This window comes from Vipera berus, assembly GCF_964194415.1.
Source record: "Vipera berus genome assembly, chromosome: 3".
NCBI classification, from domain to species: Eukaryota; Metazoa; Chordata; class Lepidosauria; order Squamata; family Viperidae; genus Vipera; species Vipera berus.
The window spans coordinates 80165437-80188082 of record NC_138204.1 but is presented as its reverse complement, the minus strand read 5'-3'; the positions used below and the strand labels follow the sequence as shown (position 1 = coordinate 80188082).

The following is a 22646-nucleotide window of genomic DNA, read 5'->3' as shown; positions in this document are numbered from 1 at the left end:
AAATGTAGGTTTTAAAAATCAATGTGTCGGGCAGACTATTCTTAGAATATGGAATAAATATAAACTTAAAGCACCTTTGTGGCATTTAGCACAAGAAGCATTTTATGGACGGAAAATAATAAACAAACATAAGTAATTAATTTATTATGAAGTATTAGAATTTACTCAATGGGATTGTAAAATGAAATCAAGAGAAGATTTGATAACAGAAGGATACTCTTGTTAATGGTTTTCTTATGTACAATTAACAAAAAAGTTTAAAGTGGATAAAAGATTTTATGGTTTGGAAGAAAGTAAGACCAAGTTTTAAATAGAATTGTATAATAATAACGAATCAGTCAATCTGTATAAACTTTTGTTGAAATATGAGACAGAAGAACAAGGGAAAAATGAATGACAAAATTGGCTAGAGATTTGGCTAGAAAAAATGGAAAGGTTTGACACTACCCACAATGGAGAAATAGATTGTGAAGGTGGTGAAACTTGAGTACATAGATAAATTCACCCTGATTAGAGAAAAAAAAATGGCCATATAGACTTTTTGCATAAAATGGAAAAAAATGCACTTATGATGTGGTTTTTGATGATTAGGAAAAAAAATAAGATTTGTGGTTGTGATCGTTAGGAGAAAGTGAGCATTTCTTTTAATCCTGGACTAAGAAACCTTTGTAATCTTACCTGTATTTGATGCAAAGAAAATTAGAAACTTTTCTTTTTTCTATTTGTTCTTTCTTTTTCCTCTTCTCCTTTTTTGTTTTCTTTGTTCTGAATTAGTTTGGGCTAACTTTCATGTTCTCTGTTAATAAAATTTATATAAAATACCACTTATTTAGGGAAAATATCTGTTTTCTTGGTGAATAGCTTTCAACATCAGGAAATTTAAATTATTTAAATTAATCTAAATTAATTTTCTCAAGCCTTTGGGTATAATTTGAACCTCAGGAGACTTTTACTTAATTAAGGTAGATGGAAGTTTTCTAGCCATTTACTTCTGTGCCTTGAGCCCCAAGTCCACATATGTCTTTGTGTTTGTGTGTGCGTGTGTGTGTTTGTGTGTGTGTGTCTGTCTGTCTCAGGTTCTTTTACATAATCCCACTGTTTTTTGTTTCCTTTCCTTCTCCTTGATCATCTTCTTGCTCTGAAAGTGATCAAAGGAAGCCATTTTTAGCATTCCTAAACAAGCCTCAGCAAAACTGAGCCTTACCTTTCCTACCATGATGTTTTGAAAAATTCATTTTCTCTTTCGTAATATTTCTGTTTTTAAAAGAGACTTTTTATTAATGAGTCCTTGATAGAGCTACACCAGATTTTTCCCTTTCCACCTGTACTAATTCTTGATTATACTACAAGTATTTGAGTCCTTAAAATTGGGGTTTTTTTAACTTAATTTGGAATCATGGATGCTTTTTGGCTTTTTTTCCTGAACTTCTAAAAATCAGATTTCTAAATAACCAAGGAATTTATCTACCATTAATATTACAAATTCCCAAATGGCATGGACATTCCCTCTCTCCCAACATATTGCTTATAACTCCACTTTATGAATCACTTCATCCTAGTTGGTCAGGATTAAGTTTTGGCCGATCCCTTGTTTTTCTCCAGCTGGGACCTGAAGCTGTCAGCAAACGGAGTCCAAAACATATTAGATATTTAAATCCTAACAGAGTTCCTTCCAACAGTGATTATGTATTGTCTTCTGTTGCATGAAAAATGCTATTCCTATTATCTATTCATTTCAAAGTTTAAAGGCTGTTGAGTTACACACAACAGTGCCAAAAGAGATATAATTAATGCAATTTCCCAATGATTTTTTTTCTTTAAGTAAAAGCAGGAAGTTGCTAATTTAATAATTTGACTAGAGGCAAAGGAGTCAATCCTGTGACAGCAGCCAGTTCCATATTAATTCTTTTATCTGGCATTGTTATCCCTCAGTACTGAAACATTATCATGATCAGCCTATGGCTCACTAGAATTTCTTGTACTGTATTCTCACCTTTCTCTGATCTGACTGGTGGGCAACTTCTGATTTTGACCTAAATTCAGTTGCTGTATCTGGTGTAACCTGGTGTATATTTTCCTCCCCACAGCACTTAGGCTTTACTTTTGGACAATGGGAGCAAAAAATTTAAAATTGGGAAGAAGCAGGCAAAGGCTTGATTTTAGAGCACTGTGTTTGCAACTACTGTTCAGCCATTTTAGTGAAAGGACAGGATGGAAGGGAATAGAAATCTTTTCAGCATCTTTAAAGCCGCAGAAAACTGGGATTGCTTGACAACTGATTCTCTTGTTCCTTTCTCCAGATTACCTTCTGGAAGAACAGCAGGAAAAAAAGAGAAGGGAGACAGCAATCACAGCTCCAACATTTTTTACTCTGTGCTGGCAAGAAAAATAGAAGAATAGACGAAGTATTTTCAGGCAAATAAGAGGAAAGGATCCAGAAAGGTGAATAAGCTAATTTTAGGGATACCACAGCTTCACCAAGAGTGAGAAAATGTCAACTCTTGCCTTTGGACATGTCTAAGGAAGTGTATTTCCCACATCTGTGAAAAAGTAATGCAGATGTGATTCTAGAGAGCTTTGATACAGAACCATGCAATAACGGCGGGAATCTGAAGAGAAAAAACACCATATTATGGTTTAGACAGTCTTTTCTCATCTGGAAACTTGCTTGAATTTTTCTGCCTTCCTTAGTCTATACATCTTGTAGCATCTTATAATGCTGTATCTAGAAAGAAAGGGAAGGTGGTAGCATGTAACATACACCTATAGGCCTATTATACAGATCAGGGAAAAGACTTCATCTCTGTGGTGCCATAGAGTATGACTAGATTTCACAGGCTTATATTAAAGGAAGGTCATCAGGAAGAGGTAATGATAAGAGCATGTGTAATAATAACAGTTAAATTGTATTGTTTTTCTATACCTGCATATTACTGGAGAGTTTGGTCTAATGATTAAGGCACCAGGTTAGAAAGCATGAGTTCAAGTTCTGTCCCAGCCATGAAAGCCTGCTGAATAACTTTAAGCCAGTCACCCTCTCTTAGCCAGCTCACCTCACCTCAGCGGATTGTTGGAGTAGGGAAAATAGCAGGATGAAGGGGTATTAAATATGTTTGCCACCTTATTTATAAAAGTAACAAAAGCAGGGTATAAATAAATATACGCATATAAAATCAAAGTAAGGTGGATGACTTCTCTCCCTCACTAAGAGATTTTCAAGCAGAGACCAGATATACCTACACCTATTGAAGTATACACTAATTCTAAATTTCTGGCACCAAACAGATATTTGGATAAGCTTACAAGTCTTTCTCCAAGTTCTATGATTCCGTATTTTGTAACCATAACACATCTTAACATCAAGAAAAAAAGAATTGCATTTTTTTTATTCCTTCAACAACAGGCAGACACGAATTGGCTATTTAGGTAAATATGATTCAGAGGTTGTATTCAGGTCTTTCTTTTACGTAATGTCTTCACTTACTGTAAAACCTTTCCCAGCAAACAGAAAAGTGAAAGAAAATATTTCACTTCCTAGGTGTCTGACTGTTTGAAGTAATAGAGTTGGGAAAGCAAGTTAAAAAAAAAAGGGGGGGCACCTCTTACACTTAGAAATTAAAGGAAGCCATGATAGCCTTCTTTGCATTTTCAACAACATTCCTCCTGTCTTCTTCAGAACAGCACACGAAGCTACAAAAATCCAGGATTTGCTAGTGTTTAAGCAACCCAGGAGAGAAGTTATTTTATGACTTTACACCCCAAGCCACTTTCTTTGGATTGGATTTTTCTTTAGCAGTAACCATAATGTTTGCTAGTATGAAGATTCAATAAAAGCAAATGGCTTGAAGAGATTTAAAAGAGCAAAATAACGTATTTTAATTTAATTTTGTAGACAGAAGATATACAGATTTTACAGACAATACTCAATGACCAGATTATTTCAAACCGATTCACATTCACATATCCCTAAGGACTGTTAGCTATGGCTGTACACATTCCTCAACTGCTATGACACCAAGAATTTTATTCTCTTTATTCACTGTATTCAGTGAGATATGAAAATCAAGGGGAAACCCACTTCTTTGAACATATGTAAGTAGAAAACTGGAGAACCGGTTGGATGTAGTCGCTAAAGTGAGTTCTAGTCTTCCATTAGGCATGAAAACCATTTAGAACAGGGGTCTCCAACCTTGGGAACTTTAAGACTTGTGGACTTCAACTCCCAGAATTCTCCAGCCAAGGTTGGAGAGACCCCTGATCTAGAAGACTTTGGGCCAGTTACTCTCTCTTAGTCCAATCCATTTTATATAGTTGTTGTTGTGGAGAAAACAGGGTGCAGGAGCATTAAGTATGTATGATGCAAGTTGACAAAAAATAAAGGCAGGATAAAAATGAATGAATACATAAAGTAGGGTTTTTGTAGGGAGACAATGCCAAAATTTAAGTTATGCTTGCTCCATAGAAGCTTATCCATTTATTATTATAAGTAATCCTCAATTACCAACTGCTCATTCAGGGACCACTCTAAGTTAAAACAGTTCTGAAAAAGATTTATGACCAGTCCTCAAACTTATAGCTGTTATAGTGTCTGTGATGCCACAATTCAGGTGTCTGGCAACCAGAATGCATTTACAACTGTCGCAACATCCCGCAGTTACACGATCACTGCTTACTATCATCACAGCCTGCTTGAGAAGTCAATAGGAAAGCTGGCAGTAAGTTGTAAGTCATAGTCATGTGACGTTGCACTTAACCACACACAGTGATTCTCTTAATGACTGTTGTACTGGAATTGATGTCAAAAATTTGGTGTCATGTCATGTGCAGACTTTATGATTGCATCGCTCAGTGGCAGAGTTCTTATCCAACTGCAGTCAGTAAGTGAGGACTACTTATAATTTTTCCATCTCTTCTTCACTGTTGTCGTTAAACTTATGTGTGAATGGGAAGGACAACGTGAATTGGAAATATTGACTACATATTTCTGCAGCTGTAGGTACAGAAGTCAAAGGAAAAAGCATTATTCATTTTGCTTAGACACTAATTATCTGCATTTTAAGTGTAAGCAAGTAAGAAATATTTGTAAAGTGCCACATTAACTGTTCCATCATGTGTGCCCAGTTCTATACGGTTGCATTCTAATTTGGTTTTCTGTGATCCTTAAGAGTTCCCCAGGGCTTTCCAAACATGGCTTTAGTTTTGTAAGAAAGAAATATAGCTGCTTGCCCAAACAATCAACAGTGTTGCTGAATGCTTATAACAGGTCAAGGTTCTAGCTTCCATGTGCTATGATGGCAAACTTTTTTGTGTGTGGAAGTTACTTCCTTCTACAAAACCTTGCCATCATAGCTGGTAGAATATAGGACCTCGTGCAATTAAAAGGGCCCACATACTTTCCCCTATACCGGAATCCTTGCCTGTAATGCTATTAACGCACATAAGGCAGCTTTTAAACTGAAGTCCTACATTCCTTTCCCCCTGTATTTATTTTCTCTTTCTCTCTCTGATTTTGAAATAGACTTCTACAAACCTGGAAGTCCCCCTAATTTACTGATATTTCTCTTATGAATCAGAAGGGAAGAGGCAAAAGAAGAAAATTTGACTGCATGAAAATGTGCATGTAAAGCTTGAACAACAGAAATGGAAGGAGAGATGAAAGGAAAAATTGTAGGCATATGCTGAAAACTGTCAATTTTAAAGGCACTACATATCTGGAAGCAAGAGTCCATTCACTAAAAGAGGTTAGAATAGTTAAAAATTAAAGAAGCTAACGTATAATGTATCTGAATAGCATCTGTGTAGAAAAGGCTTATTTAGAATTTGCAGTGGTAACAGCAGTCATTCTTCCTCTTAAAGGGTTTCCTAAGCAGTACTTGAAAACATCATTAAAAACAAGTAACACTCAACTTTTTTTAAAAAAAAAGCCACTTAAAAATTACTTAATTGACTCAATAACAAAGCTGTAAGGCAAAACACACAACTATCTTTGCTTAAATTCTGTATTATTCTTCCTTACTACTTTGGCTTCTATAACGGTTTTGAGTGTTCCAAGCACTTTACCTGCAACTTTTTTTCAACAATCACTTCAAGGAAACATAAGCATCATATTACATATTTGGGATTGGGAAAATTGAGACCTGCTCTATGAAGCCCCAGCTTGGTGTTGTGTGCACCCCACCTTCCAAAATTGAAAACACTGGGTAAAACTGCTGTGCAGCACTCAGTCTCTTCTTAAATTGGGAATGATTCTTCTCACTGGCTCATGAGGGAATGCTAAAAGCAACAGTTAGCAAGCGCCATGCATTTCACCTATAATGGTTTATTTTTACGGTGTGGAAAGTAGTTTTAAAAAAAACCTGACCAGCTTTTGGGGGAATGATGCGGGTAATCAAATTGTCCTTTGCCACGATATAAAAAATAAAATCTCTTTCTAATCAAGTCCTGGTCAAAACAACTGTGGCCAAGGAAAAAGTCCTGCTCACCTCACCTGGTAGTCTCTGAGCTACCCAGTTCCCCAGGATTGCAAGGTGGGATAAGAGATGATTCCTTCCCAAATCCCATAGAAAGCTTATGTTCAGGTGAAAGTGGTTTGCCAGGAAGTTTGCTTGGGAGCAGTCAGGACACTTATGGATAGAACAACATCTGAATAAGTAATTTTCCAATCCATAACGTTCCTTCCTCAGCCACTACATGGGTACAAATAAATAAAGACAAATAAAGACAAAATAAAGACAAAAATGGTGACTTTGTGAATGGAGCTGATCGTTAAAAACGTCAGAGCTCAGAATTGCCTGAAAATCTTTTCTACTTTCTGATAAACTGGATTCTACTTATACTGTACCTCAACAGTGGCAGCAGTTAGCTGATTTTGACTGATTTCAAAAAGCTAAGCAAGGTTGGACATAGTAAGCACTGGATGGGAGACCACCAGGAAATCAGGAAAGCATAGTTAGCCCTTAGATGAGAGACTATTAGGAAAATGGGCTATCCATTTGAGTGGAAAATCAAAACAATGTTCTGGTAGAAAGCAATGCAGTACAAACAGGTTTCATATTCCCAGGAAAACTACACAACTGTGTCTATGAAGTCACCAGGACTTGATTACAGACATCATATTTTTACATCATGACAAAGGACATATTTAAGACATGCCCCAGCCTCATCACATTTCAAAGTTGAGGTTTGTACTGAAAACGGAATTTAAGGATCAAGCCCCAAGAAATCTTGCAAATCTTGCTTGTAAAAATTCACATTTGTGTAGACACAACTGTCAGTAATATAATCTTCATTCTTTTCCCCTATCCTCCCACAAAGAAAGTATCTGCAATACAAAATAGCATCTTGCAGACTGGCTGCATGTGCTTGCATGTACCTTACACTTTGGCATATAAAGAAAATGCAATTCTTCCTCATGCAGTCTCCGTTTATTCATCCAGAGGTTGCTCAATTTTTATAACTAGCCTGATTGCTCAGGGTTTTTGCTGAAAAAATACTCAAACTCCTCAGAGATGGTTATCTTTTGATTCAATTATTTATTGTTACCCTGGCTCACAGATGCCACGCATAAAAGCAAGAAAAAATGTGTAAAAAAAGAAAAGAAACTAACTTGGAAAGAATTGGAGGTCAATTTTTTGATGCTGTCCACCTGAACCTTAGCCTATTTAATTTGAAAAATACAGATGTGTGAGAAATGAAGAATTTTATGGGTAGCTCTCCACCTGCAGTGTCCAAACAATTTTCTTTCTCAGATCATCCTTGGCAATGTTATCATGGCTGAAAGTGAAATCAAACCACAAACAGTTTTCCAGTCATTTTAAAATCATAGCTGAAAGTTTTGCTGTTCAGAAATTATTGCATATATAATTTGCAGTCTTAAATTTCCCCACTAGTTTTAACGAAAAAGATGCATGTCCTTCAAAATGTCAGAATCTGCTTTTGAAAGAAGAAAAACAACTTCCTAACCCATTCTGGACAAACTTAAAGAGGGGGGGAAAGCAGCATTTCAACTGTAATGCAAAACAGGATTGAAATAAGCAACCCGAACATCTCACATTTTTCTCTTTGCAATGACTTTAAGAGAGCCCAGTCCTCTCAAGGATACCTGCTAGTAAAAATGATAATGCAAATACATGCTTCCCACATTAAGACTGCACTTTTCTTGCCTGTTAATAAAGCTTCCCTCCAAGAAGAAACAGAAATACCGTAGCAAGCATTTTATGTTCATGGAGGAAAAATCACTACTGGTGTTTTCACAGCTCTCGGGCTGCATATATTTCTTTATCCCTTTGGGATCATCTTCAGTGCATCACTAAGTCTTGCTTTTCCAGTTTCGGATTGGTTCAATTTCCCTAAACACACACCAATATAAAACATGCCTTTTGAAAGCAGCTGCTTCAGGGCAAAGCTCACAATTAACTAGATCAGGAACAAAGAAATGGGGGGTGAGAATTAAAAGGAAGGAAAACATCCCACTCTAAAGAGAGGAGCAGCAGCAGAAGAGTTCACTTACCTTTTCTCATATATACATACATATAAAGCCTGCAAAAATATTGCCTTCCTCCCAACACAGCAGCAGCCACATGCCGAGTTCCAACTAGAACACCGAGCGGCCAATCAGAAGAAGCTGTCATGGAGGACGGCATGCTGGGAATCGTAGTCCCAAACTCCAACATAGACCGTTTGGGAATAAATCGTATTTATAGACCCTCCATTTTTGTGTTTGAGGACAGCGAGTGCTTCGGGCTGGCTTAGCAGGTCGGAGTTACAATTCCGAAACATACCTCCTCGGGTGTAAACTCTACTGAAATCACAGCAGCATCTTGCAAATAAAGGTGCGGAAGGACGGGATGTTAAAAATTCAACAAATCCGTCCATCCTTCACTTATGATGCAGTCCTATTTTAAAAGCACACATTTATAAAGCCATGAAGTAAAACCTTGCACAAGGAAGGAGGAAAAAAAATAAATAAGGCAAAGGATGGCGTGGGCGCGACAGTGAGAACTTAAATTATTTTTCCCCGAACTTAACCCTTTCGTCTGTTAAGGACTGCCTTGTAAGGGAAAGGATTATTTTAATCCGGAAAGTATGTGATTCACAATTATTTGAGAAGTAATATATGCACCAAATTTCCTTCCAGTATACCCACTACTTCTCCCAGTAGTACTAATATTATTAAAAAGAGATCAGTGTAGTTTATAATTGGGAATGGGCGGAAGTGATGAAAACATAACATGAATTTGCTTGAATATATGTTAAAAAAAACCGGAGCAAATAAGTCGAATGTATTAAAGAGCCGAGAAAACCGCTCCATTGAGGAACAGGAGTAATGACAAACTTACCCAGCCTAAATACTTTTTTCTCTCTACTTACACCATCAACTAAATAAAGTTGGAATGATTTTCCTTACCTGGGTTCATAGATTCCAGGGTGATTGGAGGTGACTAATTTAAACAGAGCTTTTTTCTTCAGGAAGGAAATGGGAGAATCCCCCTTTCTTAAACCAAGGGGACACTATTCCACTTCCCTGGGATAGTGCTGCTGTTCCAGTCTGTTCTGCCACAGGAGCCCAAAAGGGTGTCATAAATCCTGATGAAGCAAACTTTGTTTCTATGAGCATCCTCTTTCCACCAATGAGCACTTGGTTGTCTCTGCAAAGCTTACAAATAGGGCAATGCAACAACAGGCCTTGTTCCTAAGAGCTGCATTTGTACGCTGTATTTTAGCCTAGCATTTTTGCAAAAAAGGTAATTTCTCTCTTGAGTCAAACATGATATCTGATTAGATCAAAATTCAAGTGCCTGATGTAACAATCTTGTGTTGTTTTCTTAGCAAGAGTAAGAGCAGTTTACTTTCTGTACGGTATTGTCTTATTTTAAGATTACTTTCACTTCTCAGTCTAGCTAGCAGTGGTAAGTAGGTAACAGCAACAGAGCAAACCAGCCTTGTCTGAGTTGAAAAAAAAGCTAGTCAGTTTACTACCATGAAGTAGTAAACCTACCAAAACCAGTGCCATAAAAAACAGAATAGAAACGCAAGTTAAGATAGGCAAGAAAATGGTAAGTGAGCACCTGTCCAGCCTAGATGAGTTCAAATCACCAGGACCAGATGGATTACACCCCAAGGTTCTCAAGGAACTGGCAGACGTGATCTCAGAACCACTGAACTATATTTTTCAAAGATCCTGGAGCACTGGGGAACTACCAGAGGACTGGAAGAGAACTGATGTAGTTCCCATATTCAAAAAAGGGAAAAAAATAGATCCAGGAAACTACAGACCTATCAGCCTGACCTCGATACCTGGGAAGATTCTGGAAAAGATAATCAAACAACAAATCAGCGAACACCTTGATGCAAACAAAGTTATCACTAAAAGCCAACATGTGTTTGTCAAAAACAGATCATGCCAGACAAACCTTATTGCATTCTTTGACCAAGTGACAAAATTAGTGGACCAGAGGAATGCTGTAGATATAATTTACTTGGACTTCAGTAAGGCATTTGATAAAGTAGATCACAACCTACTACTTGATAAGGTAGATGGATTTGTAGCTGGCTGACAGGCCATACTCAGCGTGTGGTCCTCAATGGAACTGCATCTACATGGAAGGAAGTGTGTAGTGGGGTGCCCCAGGGCTCTGTTCTGGGCCCAGTGCTCTTCAACATCTTCATCAACAATTTGGATGAGGGGATAGATGGGGAACTCATCAAATTTGCAGATGACACCAAGCTGGCAGGAATGGCCAATACTCCAGAAGATAGGCTTAAGATACAGGAGGATCTGGACAGACTCGAACACTGGGCACTATCTAACAAAATGAAATTCAATTGTGAAAAAAGTAAGGTTCTACATTTAGGCAGGAAAAATCAAATGCACAGGTATAGTATAGGTGGTACCTTGCTTGATAGTAGTAACTGTGAGAGAGATCTCGGAGTCCTAGTGGACAATCACTTAAATATGAGCCAGCAGTGTGCTGCAGCTGCCAAAAAAGCCAACACAGTGCTAGGCTGCATTAACAGGGACAGAATCAAGATCAAGTGAAGTACTAATACCAATTTACAATGCCTTGGTAAGGCCACACCTGGAATACTGCATCCAGTTTTGGTCACCACGATGTAAAAAAGATGTTGAGACTCTAGAAAGAGTAGAGAGAAGAGCAACAAAGATGATTGGGGGACTGGAGGCTAAAACATATAGGGAACGGTTGCTGGAATTGGGTATGTGTAGTTTAATGAAGAGAAGGGTGAGGGGTGACATGATAGCAGTGTTCCAATATCTCTGGGGCTGCCACAAAGAAGAGGGAGTCAAGCTATTCTCCAAAGCACCTGAAAGCAGGACAAGAAGCAACGGATGGAAACTAGTCAAGGAGAGAAGCAACCTAGAACTAAGGAGAAACTTCCTGACAGAACAATTAACCAGTGGAACAACCTGCCTCCAGAAGTGGTGAATGCTCCAACACTTGAAGTTTTTAAAAAGAGACTGGACAGCCATTTGTCTGAAATGGTATAGGGTTTCCTGCCTTAGTAGGGGGTTGGACTAGATGACCTCCAAGGTCCCTTCCAACTTATTATTATTATTATTATTACTAGGCTGGTTGGAACTTAGATGCGATCTAGGAAATGCATGGGTTGTACAGTAGATCTGGAAGTTGCAAAAAGGCAGTTGAACGTAACAAGAAATAGCACGGATGTCTCAATTTAGTCCCAAGAATCAGTTGGGAAGCAGTTGATTTTATGAAGATCATGGTTTTTATGGTTCGGTGTGTTTTGCAAACCTAGAAAATGTTAAATGATGGATAAACGTTCAGACCTGCTGTTTACACAGCAGCCACGCAGTTCACTGAATTACTTGCACATTTTGTGTGTGCATGCTGCTTTATCGTATTCCTTGGCAGTGCATGTCAAAATTAGAAAAATAATTAAAATAAAATACGTAATAAAAACATACCTTTCTTAGCGATGGAGGTAGTTAAAAAAAAGTCCGTAAAAGCTACATAAAGATTGGGTTCAGATGTTTCAGTACTGTACCTCATAATGTATGAAGGCAGCCCTGATAATTTGTAAGCAATCTTTTTGTATAAATCCAACAAGTTGCAGTTTATTCAATAAATGATTGTGACTAAGTGCCATCAAGTTCTTGTTGACTTTTAGTGACACACAGATTTCCTCTGTGTCGATCTATCCCTAACTTGATCGTTCAGGTTTTCTAATAGTGCTCCAATGGCCACTGTCACTGAGTCCATTAACTTTCCTGCTGGTCATCCTTTTCTCTTTTCTCCCACCTTTCCCAGCATTAGAGCTTTCTCTAAACCAGGGGTGTCAAACTCAATTTCATTGAGGGCCGCATCAGCATTGCGGTTGCCCTCAGGGGGCCGGGTGGGTATGGCCAGGGTGGGCGTGGCCTACTGGGTGGGCGTGGCTAGAGTGCGTATGGCCTACTGGGTGGGCGTGGCCAGCTCTACATCGTTCGCATCAAGGGTGCCTATGGGGGCCTGGGCAGGAGTGGGACAGATCTGAGGGTCTCTGGCAGGAGGAGGGTCTCTGGGCCAGGGACAAAGCAGTTCCCTCACTGTTTCCAGGATGGCTTCGCGGGCCACATGAAACCACTTCGCGGGCCGGATCCGGCCCCCGGGCCTTGTGTTTGACATGTCTGCTCTAAACAGTTAGGTCTTTGCATAATATTTAGTAAATGCTGATTAAATAATCGTGGTTTAGCATGGTTTGCATCAACTGCAAATTGAGGCAACATAAGCCTTTAAAAAAGCTGAGTCAAATTAGGAAATTTTAACTGCTCTAGAAAATAACTGTACTATCCAAGTGACTGCGGAAAAGCCCCATCTCTTTAGCAGAGCTAAGGAAAGCCACCAATCTGGTGCTTTCCAGCAATGTGATTAAAGCCCTGGTTCAGTAGATTTTATTACCATGGGTGCTCCATCAAAGTTCATATCCTCCATTTCTTTTAAACTCTGTTTCTAACTTTCCACTTTCGTAAGAAAATCTAGCCTTCTTTTTGATAATCCTTGATAAAATGTTCTGAGATTTTGTTGCATGATCTCTATCCAAGGCTTTTCTTTAAACTTTCCACGCTGATTGGACCATGTATGTTGACGTTCAAACAGCAGGATAATCCAGAAGAATCCCATCCATAATTAAAATATCAAGGGGAAATGAGTTAATGCTTTCCAGTTTTACATCTACCTTCCTGAGGCCCATAGGGAAGCCTACGTGGGCTAATGCTTTTCACAAGTGGAAATTCTTAGGCTTTTATATAGCTAAACATGGCTTGCTTTAACTTTGGTTGCTTGGTATTCTATGCCATGGAGTGTTGTGCCTACCCAGCCATTGTGTTTTGTAAACCACATGTCTTTTGTAATACTGTAGAAACTCAGCTATGATTTACTCAATAAACTATCATGAAATATGTAGTGACTTAGGCACATTGTGTTAACTCATTGTAATATATTTGCCTCGAGTTGTATGGAGAAAAAGGCAGGATAAAAATGTAAAAAACAGCTAATATTCCTGTTCTTACGCAAGAACAAAAGGAAGGGATGAATCAATTGATAACTGATGAAGAAATTCTTTTAACAATCAAACAATTAAAAGTGGGTAAAGCGCCGGGTACTGACGGTTTGACTGCCGTGTATTATAAAAACTTACAGTTAGAAATGGTGAAACCTTTAAGGGAATTGTTTAAGACAATTCAAATGGGAGGAGGGGTACCTCCATCCTGGAAGACTGCTTTTATTTCCTTGATTCCGAAGGAAGATCAGGATGCTACCCAAGCTAAAAATTATAGGCCAATATCGCTTTTGAATACTGATTATAAGATATTTGCAAAAATCTTAGCTAATAGACTAATGAGGGTAATACAACAAGTGATTCATGGTGATCAAACTGGATTTATAAGTGGTAGACAAATGAAGAATAATGTGAGACATATTGTAGATTTATTGGAATTTTTTGAAAGAAACAATCAGATCCCCGCAGCGTTGATCTTTTTGGATGCTGAAAAAGCCTTTGATCAATTGGATTGGCAATTTTTGATGAAAGTATTAGAGAAAATGGAATTTGGGGACAAATTTTTACAACCAATTAGGGCAATATATCAAAAGCAAACAGCCCGTATAATAGTTAATAACAGTTTGACTGAACTATGTAATATTGAAAAGGGTACAAGGCAGGGGTGCCCATTGTCACCTCTACTATTTGTTTTAACATTGGAAATATTATTGATTAAAATACGTGACTCGGGAAAAATTAGGGGAATTCAAATAAGAGATCAGGATTATAGATTGAGGGCGTTTGCAGATGACCTGGTTGTTACAGTAACTCAGCCGGATTATTCAGTTGTAGAATTGATGGAGATAATAATGTTATATGGGAAAGTTTCTGGATTTAAGATCAACATACAAAAAACTAAAATATTGTCTAAAAATATGACAGTATCACAAAAGGCTGTTTTAGAAGAGCTAACGGGATTTGAAATAGTTAAAAAGATTAAATATTTGGGAATATATCTGTCAGCCTCAAATGTGAAGTTATATAAAAATAATTATGAAATGTTATGGGGAAAAATACAAAAAGAATTAGATAGTTGGAAAAAATTACAATTATCCTTATTGGGAAGAATTGCAGCAGTGAAAATGAATGTTTTGCCAAAATTTTTATTTTTATTTCAAATGATACCTATACTTAAAAAGGATTTAAATTTGGAGGAATGGCAAAAAGGAATTAATAAATTTGTCTGGACAGGGAAAAAGCCACAAGTTAAATTTAAGATAATGCAAGATACGCGTGAAAGAGGTGGTCTTAAAATGCCTAATTTTAAATTATATTACGAGGCTGCTGCCTTGTCAGCGATAAGTGACTGGTTTAATTTAACACAAGGGAGATTATTAAATCTTGAGGGTCATGATTTGTTATTTGGTTGGCATGCATATTTATTGTATGATAAGAAGGTGGATAATGTGTTTAAGATACATATTTTAAGGTATGCTCTGTTGCGAGTTTGGAAAAAGTATAGACATAAGTTAAATTATAAGATACCCATTTGGGCAATACCTAAACACGCAATAGAAAATATAAATGTGGGATTTAAACATGATGAGACTACATATAAGGAAATCGTAAGGTTAGAGAGGAATGTATGGCAATTAAAGGCATATAATATTTTAAAAGAAGAAAAGATTGTACAAACTTGGTTTCAGTATGGGCAATTACAGGCTAGATGGAAAGAGGACCAGAAAGTTGGTTTTTCGATGACTGATGAAAATTTGGTAAAACAAATTAGAGATCAAGGTCAAGCACATATAAAAAGGATATATAATGCATTGATAGAAATTGATTCAGAAACGGAACTTGTTAAAGATTGTATGATAAAGTGGGCTCAGAATTTTCAAGAAGTTATAACAATGGACACTTGGGAAAAGATCTGGGTTAGAAATGTAAAATTTACACAGGCCCAAAATTTAAGACAGAATTTTTATAAAATGTTTTATAGGTGGCACTTAGATCCTAAAAAATTAGCAAGTATGTATCCGAACTGCCAGCCCAAATGTTGGAGGTGTGGCTGTGAGGATGCAACGTATTTTCATATATGGTGGACTTGTAAAAAGGTCAAAGCTTTTTGGATTAAAATTTGGTGGAATATGCAAAAGATATTTAAGAAAAGGATAAAGTTTTCTCCGCAATTGTTTTTATTGGGTATTATTACACATACTACTGTTATAGATACTAAGTTGATGTTGAATTTAATTACGGCAGTGAGACTTTTAGTAGCGCAATATTGGAAGAAGGAAGAACTGCCGACTATAGAAGAGTGGACTTTGAAAGTTTCTAACTTGGCAGAAATGGCAAAGATTTCAGCATATTTGAAAGATCAATCGCAACAGAGATACATTGTGGAATGGAGAAGATGGATTGAATATATTCAGAATAAATATGGGACTAAAAAGTTTCATTTAGCATTTGAATAAGTAGTGGATCTATATGATGTATAACTAGTTAGTAGTTATTTTATTAATATTTTGACGATGGAGAGTTAAAGTGCGACAGAATTTAATGTTTTATTGTTGTTAGCATATTTTAGATTATGCTTGTTTGTATTTTTATACCCTGTATTCAGCTCTGGGAAGTCGGGGAGGGGGGAGGGTAGGGTAGGGAGGGGTTGGGGAGAGGGGAGGGGGAGGAGGGGGGGGTTTGTATTTAAAAATGTATTGTAAAACTTTTCAATAAAAAAAATGTAAAAAACAAAACAAAACTGGACTCCCACATTCTCTTCCTGCAATCATTCTGCTTTCTGTCTCATTTGTTCCTCTTTTTTTCTATTACTCCATGCCCATTTCTGGAATGGAATCCAACCGATCTCTTATTTATTACAGTTTGCTTCCCTAAAATCTAAAATATGTGCTTGTTCTCTCGTGATATGAAAGTATCAAAGAGAAGAGAAAGCTCCTTGACTCCTATTCAACATGTTCTACCAGGCAACAATGAAGAGAAGATGAAGAGCAAGGTTGAGGCTTGGCATCTTTTTATCATGAATTTAAATATCTAAGGAATTGCATCCTTGCATGGGAATTAGTTAAAAGTCTGGCTAAGCCTCTATTATTATTTCTGTATTATTTCATATTACCTCTGAGAACTCGTGGAGAACTTGTCTGATCCCTGAAGTAGGGCAAATATTTCTGCTATCTTCAAAAAGAGAAAAAAAGGGGGGTTCTACAGTTAATATGACATTGATACCTGAAAGATTATAGAGCCGACCATAAAGATGTCGCTCTGTAACCACCCTGACAACAATACAGCAATTCTAAGAAGTTAGCATGGGTTTGTCAACAGCAAATCTGCCAAAATAACCTTATTTTTGTTCAGGTGGTTTCTAAGTAGATTGTAGTAATATTTCAGCAAAGCATCTATGTTGCATGACATCCTGATTTAGCAAGCTAAGTGTAGGCTGGATTTCAGTTTCACAACTAACTCAAAAACTATATTAAGAATGCTCATTGACAATTCTCCATCAAACAGGAAAAATTTGGGATACTGGAAAAATAAAAATACCCAATCCTCTATTCTTCAAATTAATATTATTAGATAAAGAGGTAAACAGAATATATTTACAGATGATATGGTGTATTTAATACTGAGATATATGCCAGGGGGCGGTGGGATTAACCACATAAAAATGGTAGTGGAGGACAAGAATGATTGACACCACATCTCATTTTTTTGTCACAAACATAACCATTTAAGAAGAGGTGGAGTTTTAATTGCTTATGTTCAGTTGATCAGCTTGTCATACAATACTTCACTTTATGCTTTGCTGTAATCAAGATATATTATTTCTACATTCCCCAAATCTAACAAAGCTACCCGAGCTTCGTGGTATCCGTAGCAGAACATCCAGATTCAGCCATAGTTTAATTCCATACAGCATTAACCTTGTGAACTCTCAGGCTTCCTCCTTCCGTTATGTATTCAAGATGGCCAGTATTTAATATTTTATTGTTATGTATATGTAGGGGTGTGGGTCTATACATATGTTGTTTATAGTATGTTTTAGGTGTGTGTCATGTGTTTCACTTTGAGAGCAGGGAACTAAATTTCATTTTTGATGTGTGCCATTGTGCCCACAGTAAAAAAAAATGACAATAAAGATTATCTTCTTCTTCTTGTAATTTGATAGATTTATTTTTGACAGATTCATGATAATTTTTTAAAATTGTGCCCTTCATTTTAATGTTTTGCAGATGCTGATATTTAGTATCTTAAGAGTTAGAAATAATGCTCAAAATGATCTAAGAAGTTAGAGAAATAAGTAACAGAACGAAATTTATCAGAAAAAATGATAAGTTGTATTACTTTGGAAGACCATATAGTGGCTGTGACTAGGGGGGCCTTCGCCCAGGTTCGCCTGGTGCGCCAGTTGCGGCCCTATCTAGACCGGGATGCCCTGTGTACGGTCACTCATGCGCTCGTGACCTCTCGTTTGGACTACTGCAATGCTCTCTACATGGGGCTTCCCTTGAGGACCACTCGGAGGCTCCAACTGGTACAGAATGCAGCCGCGAGAGTTGTGTTGGGAGTCTCCCGATACTCCCATGATACACCTCTGCTCCGCGAGCTGCATTGGCTGCCAGTTGTCTTCCGAGTGAGATTCAAGGTTTTGGTAATGGTTTTCAAGGCCCTACATGGCATGGGTCCGGAGTACCTCGGGGATGACCTGCTGCCGGCGTCAACTTCCCTCCGCCCTGTGCGTTCCCACAGAGAGGGCCTCCTCAGGGTGCCACCGGTCAGAGAATGTCATCTGGTGGCCCCCAGGGGGAGGGCCTTCTCTGTGGGCGCCCTGGACTTATGGAATCAGTTGCCAGTTGAGCTCCGGACAGCGCCTGACCTTCGCTCCTTCCGACGCGATCTGAAGACCTATTTATTTGAACAAGCCGGCCTGGCCTGATGGGGGATGTGTTGGGGTTTCTTATTGTGGTTTTACATTATTATTTATTGTTTTAGCTCGGGCTCTGTATTTAATTCTCTTTTTAATTTTTGTACTTTGTATTTTATATGTGCCCTGTTCACCGCCCTGAGTCTTTCAGGAGAAGGGCGGTATACAAATATAATAAACTTAAACTTAAACTTATATTTGGGAAACAAAGATCATATGCATAGGTATGAAAATCTCCTTAAAAGTGTTCAGACTATTGCAATCCTATAAGATTCTAACTGGTTTGCAAAGATAATCAGCACCATAAATATGACCATTTTTCATATTGCAGCATCCCCATAGTCATGTGATCAAAATTCAGATGCCTGACAACCGACTCATGCGGGTTGCAATGACCTGGGCTCATGTGATTACTTTTTGTGACCTTCTGACAAGCAAAGTTAATGGGGAAGACAGATAGTTAAGTGTTACTAATTTAACAACTGCAGTGATCCACTTAACACCTGGTTGTAAAATGTGGCAAAATTCACTTAACAAATGTTTTGCTTAGCAAAATTTGAATTCAATTGTGGTCCTAAGTTGAGGACTACCTGTACATGAATCTGGGAAGCTCACAACATTTATATATTTATGTATACACACACACTCCCACAAAATGCACATGCACATGTACACACAAATATAAACTAATAAAATACATACATCAGCCAGAGAATCATAAAAAATCCCTCAACTCGGGCAGGAAAGGGGTTCCATCACACACTCAGGGCCCTGGATTTGAGCACAGAGCTTTGTTGTCTGTTCCCTTGGACCTGGCAGGCAGAATCTGAGAAGGGTGGTAAATAGCAAAACCCTGAGCCATATTGCATTTTACATGTGATGACCGTGTTGAATTGCATTTGGAAATATACTGCTAGTCAGTGTATCTCCTGTAGGAGAAGACTGTGCAGTGAGTGACTAGTCTTAGCTCCTAGCATGGTAATAATATTTGTGGAGATGATTTTGGAATAATAAAGGGTTACAAACTGAACACGAATCAACTATGTAATGTGGCTACCAGAAGAGAAATATAATTTTAGGCTGAATCAATAGAAAAGGGGCTTAAAATCAAGTCTTTGACTGTGCCTGGAAACCTATTGCTAGTCCATTCAGAGTCCTCAACCTATACCAATGAAACTGCTTATTCTTCTCAATTGTCAAAATTGCCACGTGACTGCAGTTTCCAAGTCATCTTCCAGAGCAGCCCTATATACATATAATGTGTGGAAGTAATCTAAGTATGCAAGTTTGCAAAGACATCTTAATCCAGAAGAATTTGTAATTTTCATACCAGCTAAAACTAAGCAGGGACTTTCTGAGCTATGGCTTCCACTTATTGCTTGAGGGGTAGTTTTCAATCTAGGTTGATCCCCAACACAGACAATTTACTATTGTTTTCAAGCCTGGCCAGTCATCTACAAACACCGTTTTGCAGGGAGTTAGTTTGAAGTTGTTTTGACCAGTCCCACAACTCATGATAGTAAGGACCCCTGAGGATACAAAGCCCAAATTACATAAGCCATATTGTAACTGAGAAAATTACCAAGAGGGCCTTTGTGTGGACTTCTTCAGACCTGCATAATCTCACCACCATTACTTTAATACATTTAGCGGGTGAGTTGAACTATATATGTTCAGGCTGGAGTATACCAAAATATTTAATAAAACTATTTTCAAGATCCAATCTGGGTTGGTCACTGGGAAGAGATATTTAATCTTCCAAGCTTTTGGACTTGTGCTGGAGCCCATTCTCAGGGAACTTCTCTCCAGCAGAGTATATGCTATTTTCTTTGAAATGATGCAATTCTAAGTAGTTTAGTAGACAGTTGTGAATGGTCTCTTTCCCCATTTGTGGACATTCATTCCACTTCTTACCTTCTATCCCAGCAAGTCTGCTAAAAAGGAAAAACAGCTTCACAACTTTTCAGGGACTGATCTGATTCATACGGCCACCTTGAAGTAGAGTCACAGCTTGAGTGTAACACTCATTTATTTCCCTTTTGAATGGAGTGTCCATGATACGATTTTTGTGATTTCAGGACTGGTAAACTGTTCAGCAGATGGGACCTTGGTTGAATGATGTTCTTTTCTTTCTTCTACTTATTTTTCCCTACTTGATAGTGGAAGTCACCAATTGTTTCATGATCTAGGAATTTAGGAATGAGAATGGGGTGGTTTGGAAATACCCTCACTCTTATTGATAACATTCATAGAAAAGGCACAGTATAAATCCTTTAAATTTGATGCAGAACAGTGAATCAATGTTCTTGTCTTCTTGTTCTCTGTACTTTTAAGATTGGCAGATGGAAAAACAATTATTAAAGATCTCCAAACTACTTTTAAGGAATTGGAGAGTAGAAACTATGATATTTATCTATATAGGGAATCTTAAGATTGAAGGTTGGAAGGTATAAAGTCCAAAAATAAACAAGTGAGGTCTGAAAGAAAGTCTTAACTTTCATATGGATGATTTTGTCATGACTGTGCTTGTTAATTACATTAGAAATTATGAAACTAAGCAAGAAAAATACATAGAAAATCCTATGATTTGGATTTGTTAGGTGATTATAGGTCTTTGATGTCAGGTATAAGTTTTCTCCTTGCCCAGGATGTGAAGATCTAGCCTTAAGACTTGCTAGTTTTCCCCTTGCTGTGATAATGTGACTTCCCCAGTTCCCTATTTTTGAAAAAGCTAATGGAAGATTTTTAGAAGATTTTGAAAATGGCCATTTAACGTTTGATTTGAACAAGAAGAGGAAGATAATTGGAAGTAGTATATTGGCATTGAATGACTGTGTTTTTTCAAACATATGCATGATGAAGAAATATAAAAGTATTCCTAACAGAATCTTTGGAGCAGAAGTATCTTACACAAACATGCTAATATTGTACAACAACCACAAGGTGGAACTACAGATCTGAGTTCTTTCCACTCATTAGATGTCCAACTAGTAATGACAGGAACTGTAACACATGATAAAAGAAATTTGAGTTGGCAGAAAAATGTAGGATTCAATGAAAAAAGTTCTAATATGATGCGTAACAATTCCATACTACATTTGGGAAAAATGCTCAGTGAAATAAAATACCTTTTTGATCTGGCAGCCCTATGTCCTCTAGCTATGTTTAAGCTTATAAATTAAAACAGGATTTCCCCCCCCCAAATCTTTTCAGGCCATAGAAACTGTTAGTTTTTTTTAAAAAAAATCCAGGACCCCTATCAAGAGGCAAGGTGGCGAGTCTTCATGACCACAAATGTTGCCTAAGAATTTGAAGGTTCTGACTGATGAGCCCACCCTTTCCATTCTACGTTAGGAAATTGCTATTCAAATTATTTTTTCTTTTAAAAAAAGTCCAGTCTCTTATGGAATCTCATCAAGGTCTTGAAGAACCCCAACAATGAGCAGAGCAAAATTTTAAAAACCCTGCATTAAGCTACTTTGTCCTAAATACACATGAGTTCCTTCCACAAAATATTGCAGAGGACTAAATTCATCTGAATCCTACTTCACATAGCTAGAAATAAAACTTTTAAATAAATATTTGATTTTAAAATAAATACTCATTTTATTCTATATTCCTTTTAAATTATGCTTCTTTGTGGAACAAAAAAGCTTTAGTGTGGAGTAATCGTGATCTAAGTTCCCTATTCTCTGCATATTCCTTTAGAAGGATTTACTCCTAAGTAAGAATAGCCTTACATAGCAAATAGTTCAAACTCTGCAGGGGAAGCAAAAGTTAGCACTCCTTCACTGGATATGTATAAGTAGACACTGTACACTATCACTTGTGGAGGTTTCCTGGTTATAATTTACAATAGAACCTTTGTTTAGGATTTCATTCTGAGCAAAAATTAGATGTGTTTTAAAAATTGCTCTGCTCACATCTAAGCTCTTATAAAAATTATTTATTGCTAGATGGTACCTGGCATTATTTTCATTCCAACAAACAGTGTTTGTTTCGTTTCTTATTAGCCCAGTTTTTTTCGTAACTCCCAAGGATCAAAAAAGGCTTTTTTGTTGCTAAGTGTAATACTTGCAGTTTATGTTTAACTATTTATTCAAGTTCTAAATTTAGTTTTCTATAGTTAGCAATGGGGACATCTGCAGGAGGCCCAGAAAACTCAAGATGGTAGTCATGACTGTGCTATTAAAGCATTGCCTCTTTATAC

General features: G+C 37.4%; 1 protein-coding gene across 1 annotated transcript in view; it reads right to left on the bottom strand.

Moving 5' to 3' along the window:
* SAMD13 (sterile alpha motif domain containing 13) overlaps positions 1 to 8573 on the bottom strand; it is a 35968-nt gene extending 27395 nt beyond the window's left edge. The window contains exon 1 of the mRNA XM_081322399.1: positions 8510 to 8573. Coding sequence (XP_081178525.1) covers positions 8510 to 8531 — 22 coding nt within the window. The 5' untranslated portion in view covers positions 8532 to 8573. The remainder of the gene's footprint in view (positions 1 to 8509) is intronic.
* Between the last annotated feature and the right edge of the window lie 14073 nt (positions 8574 to 22646).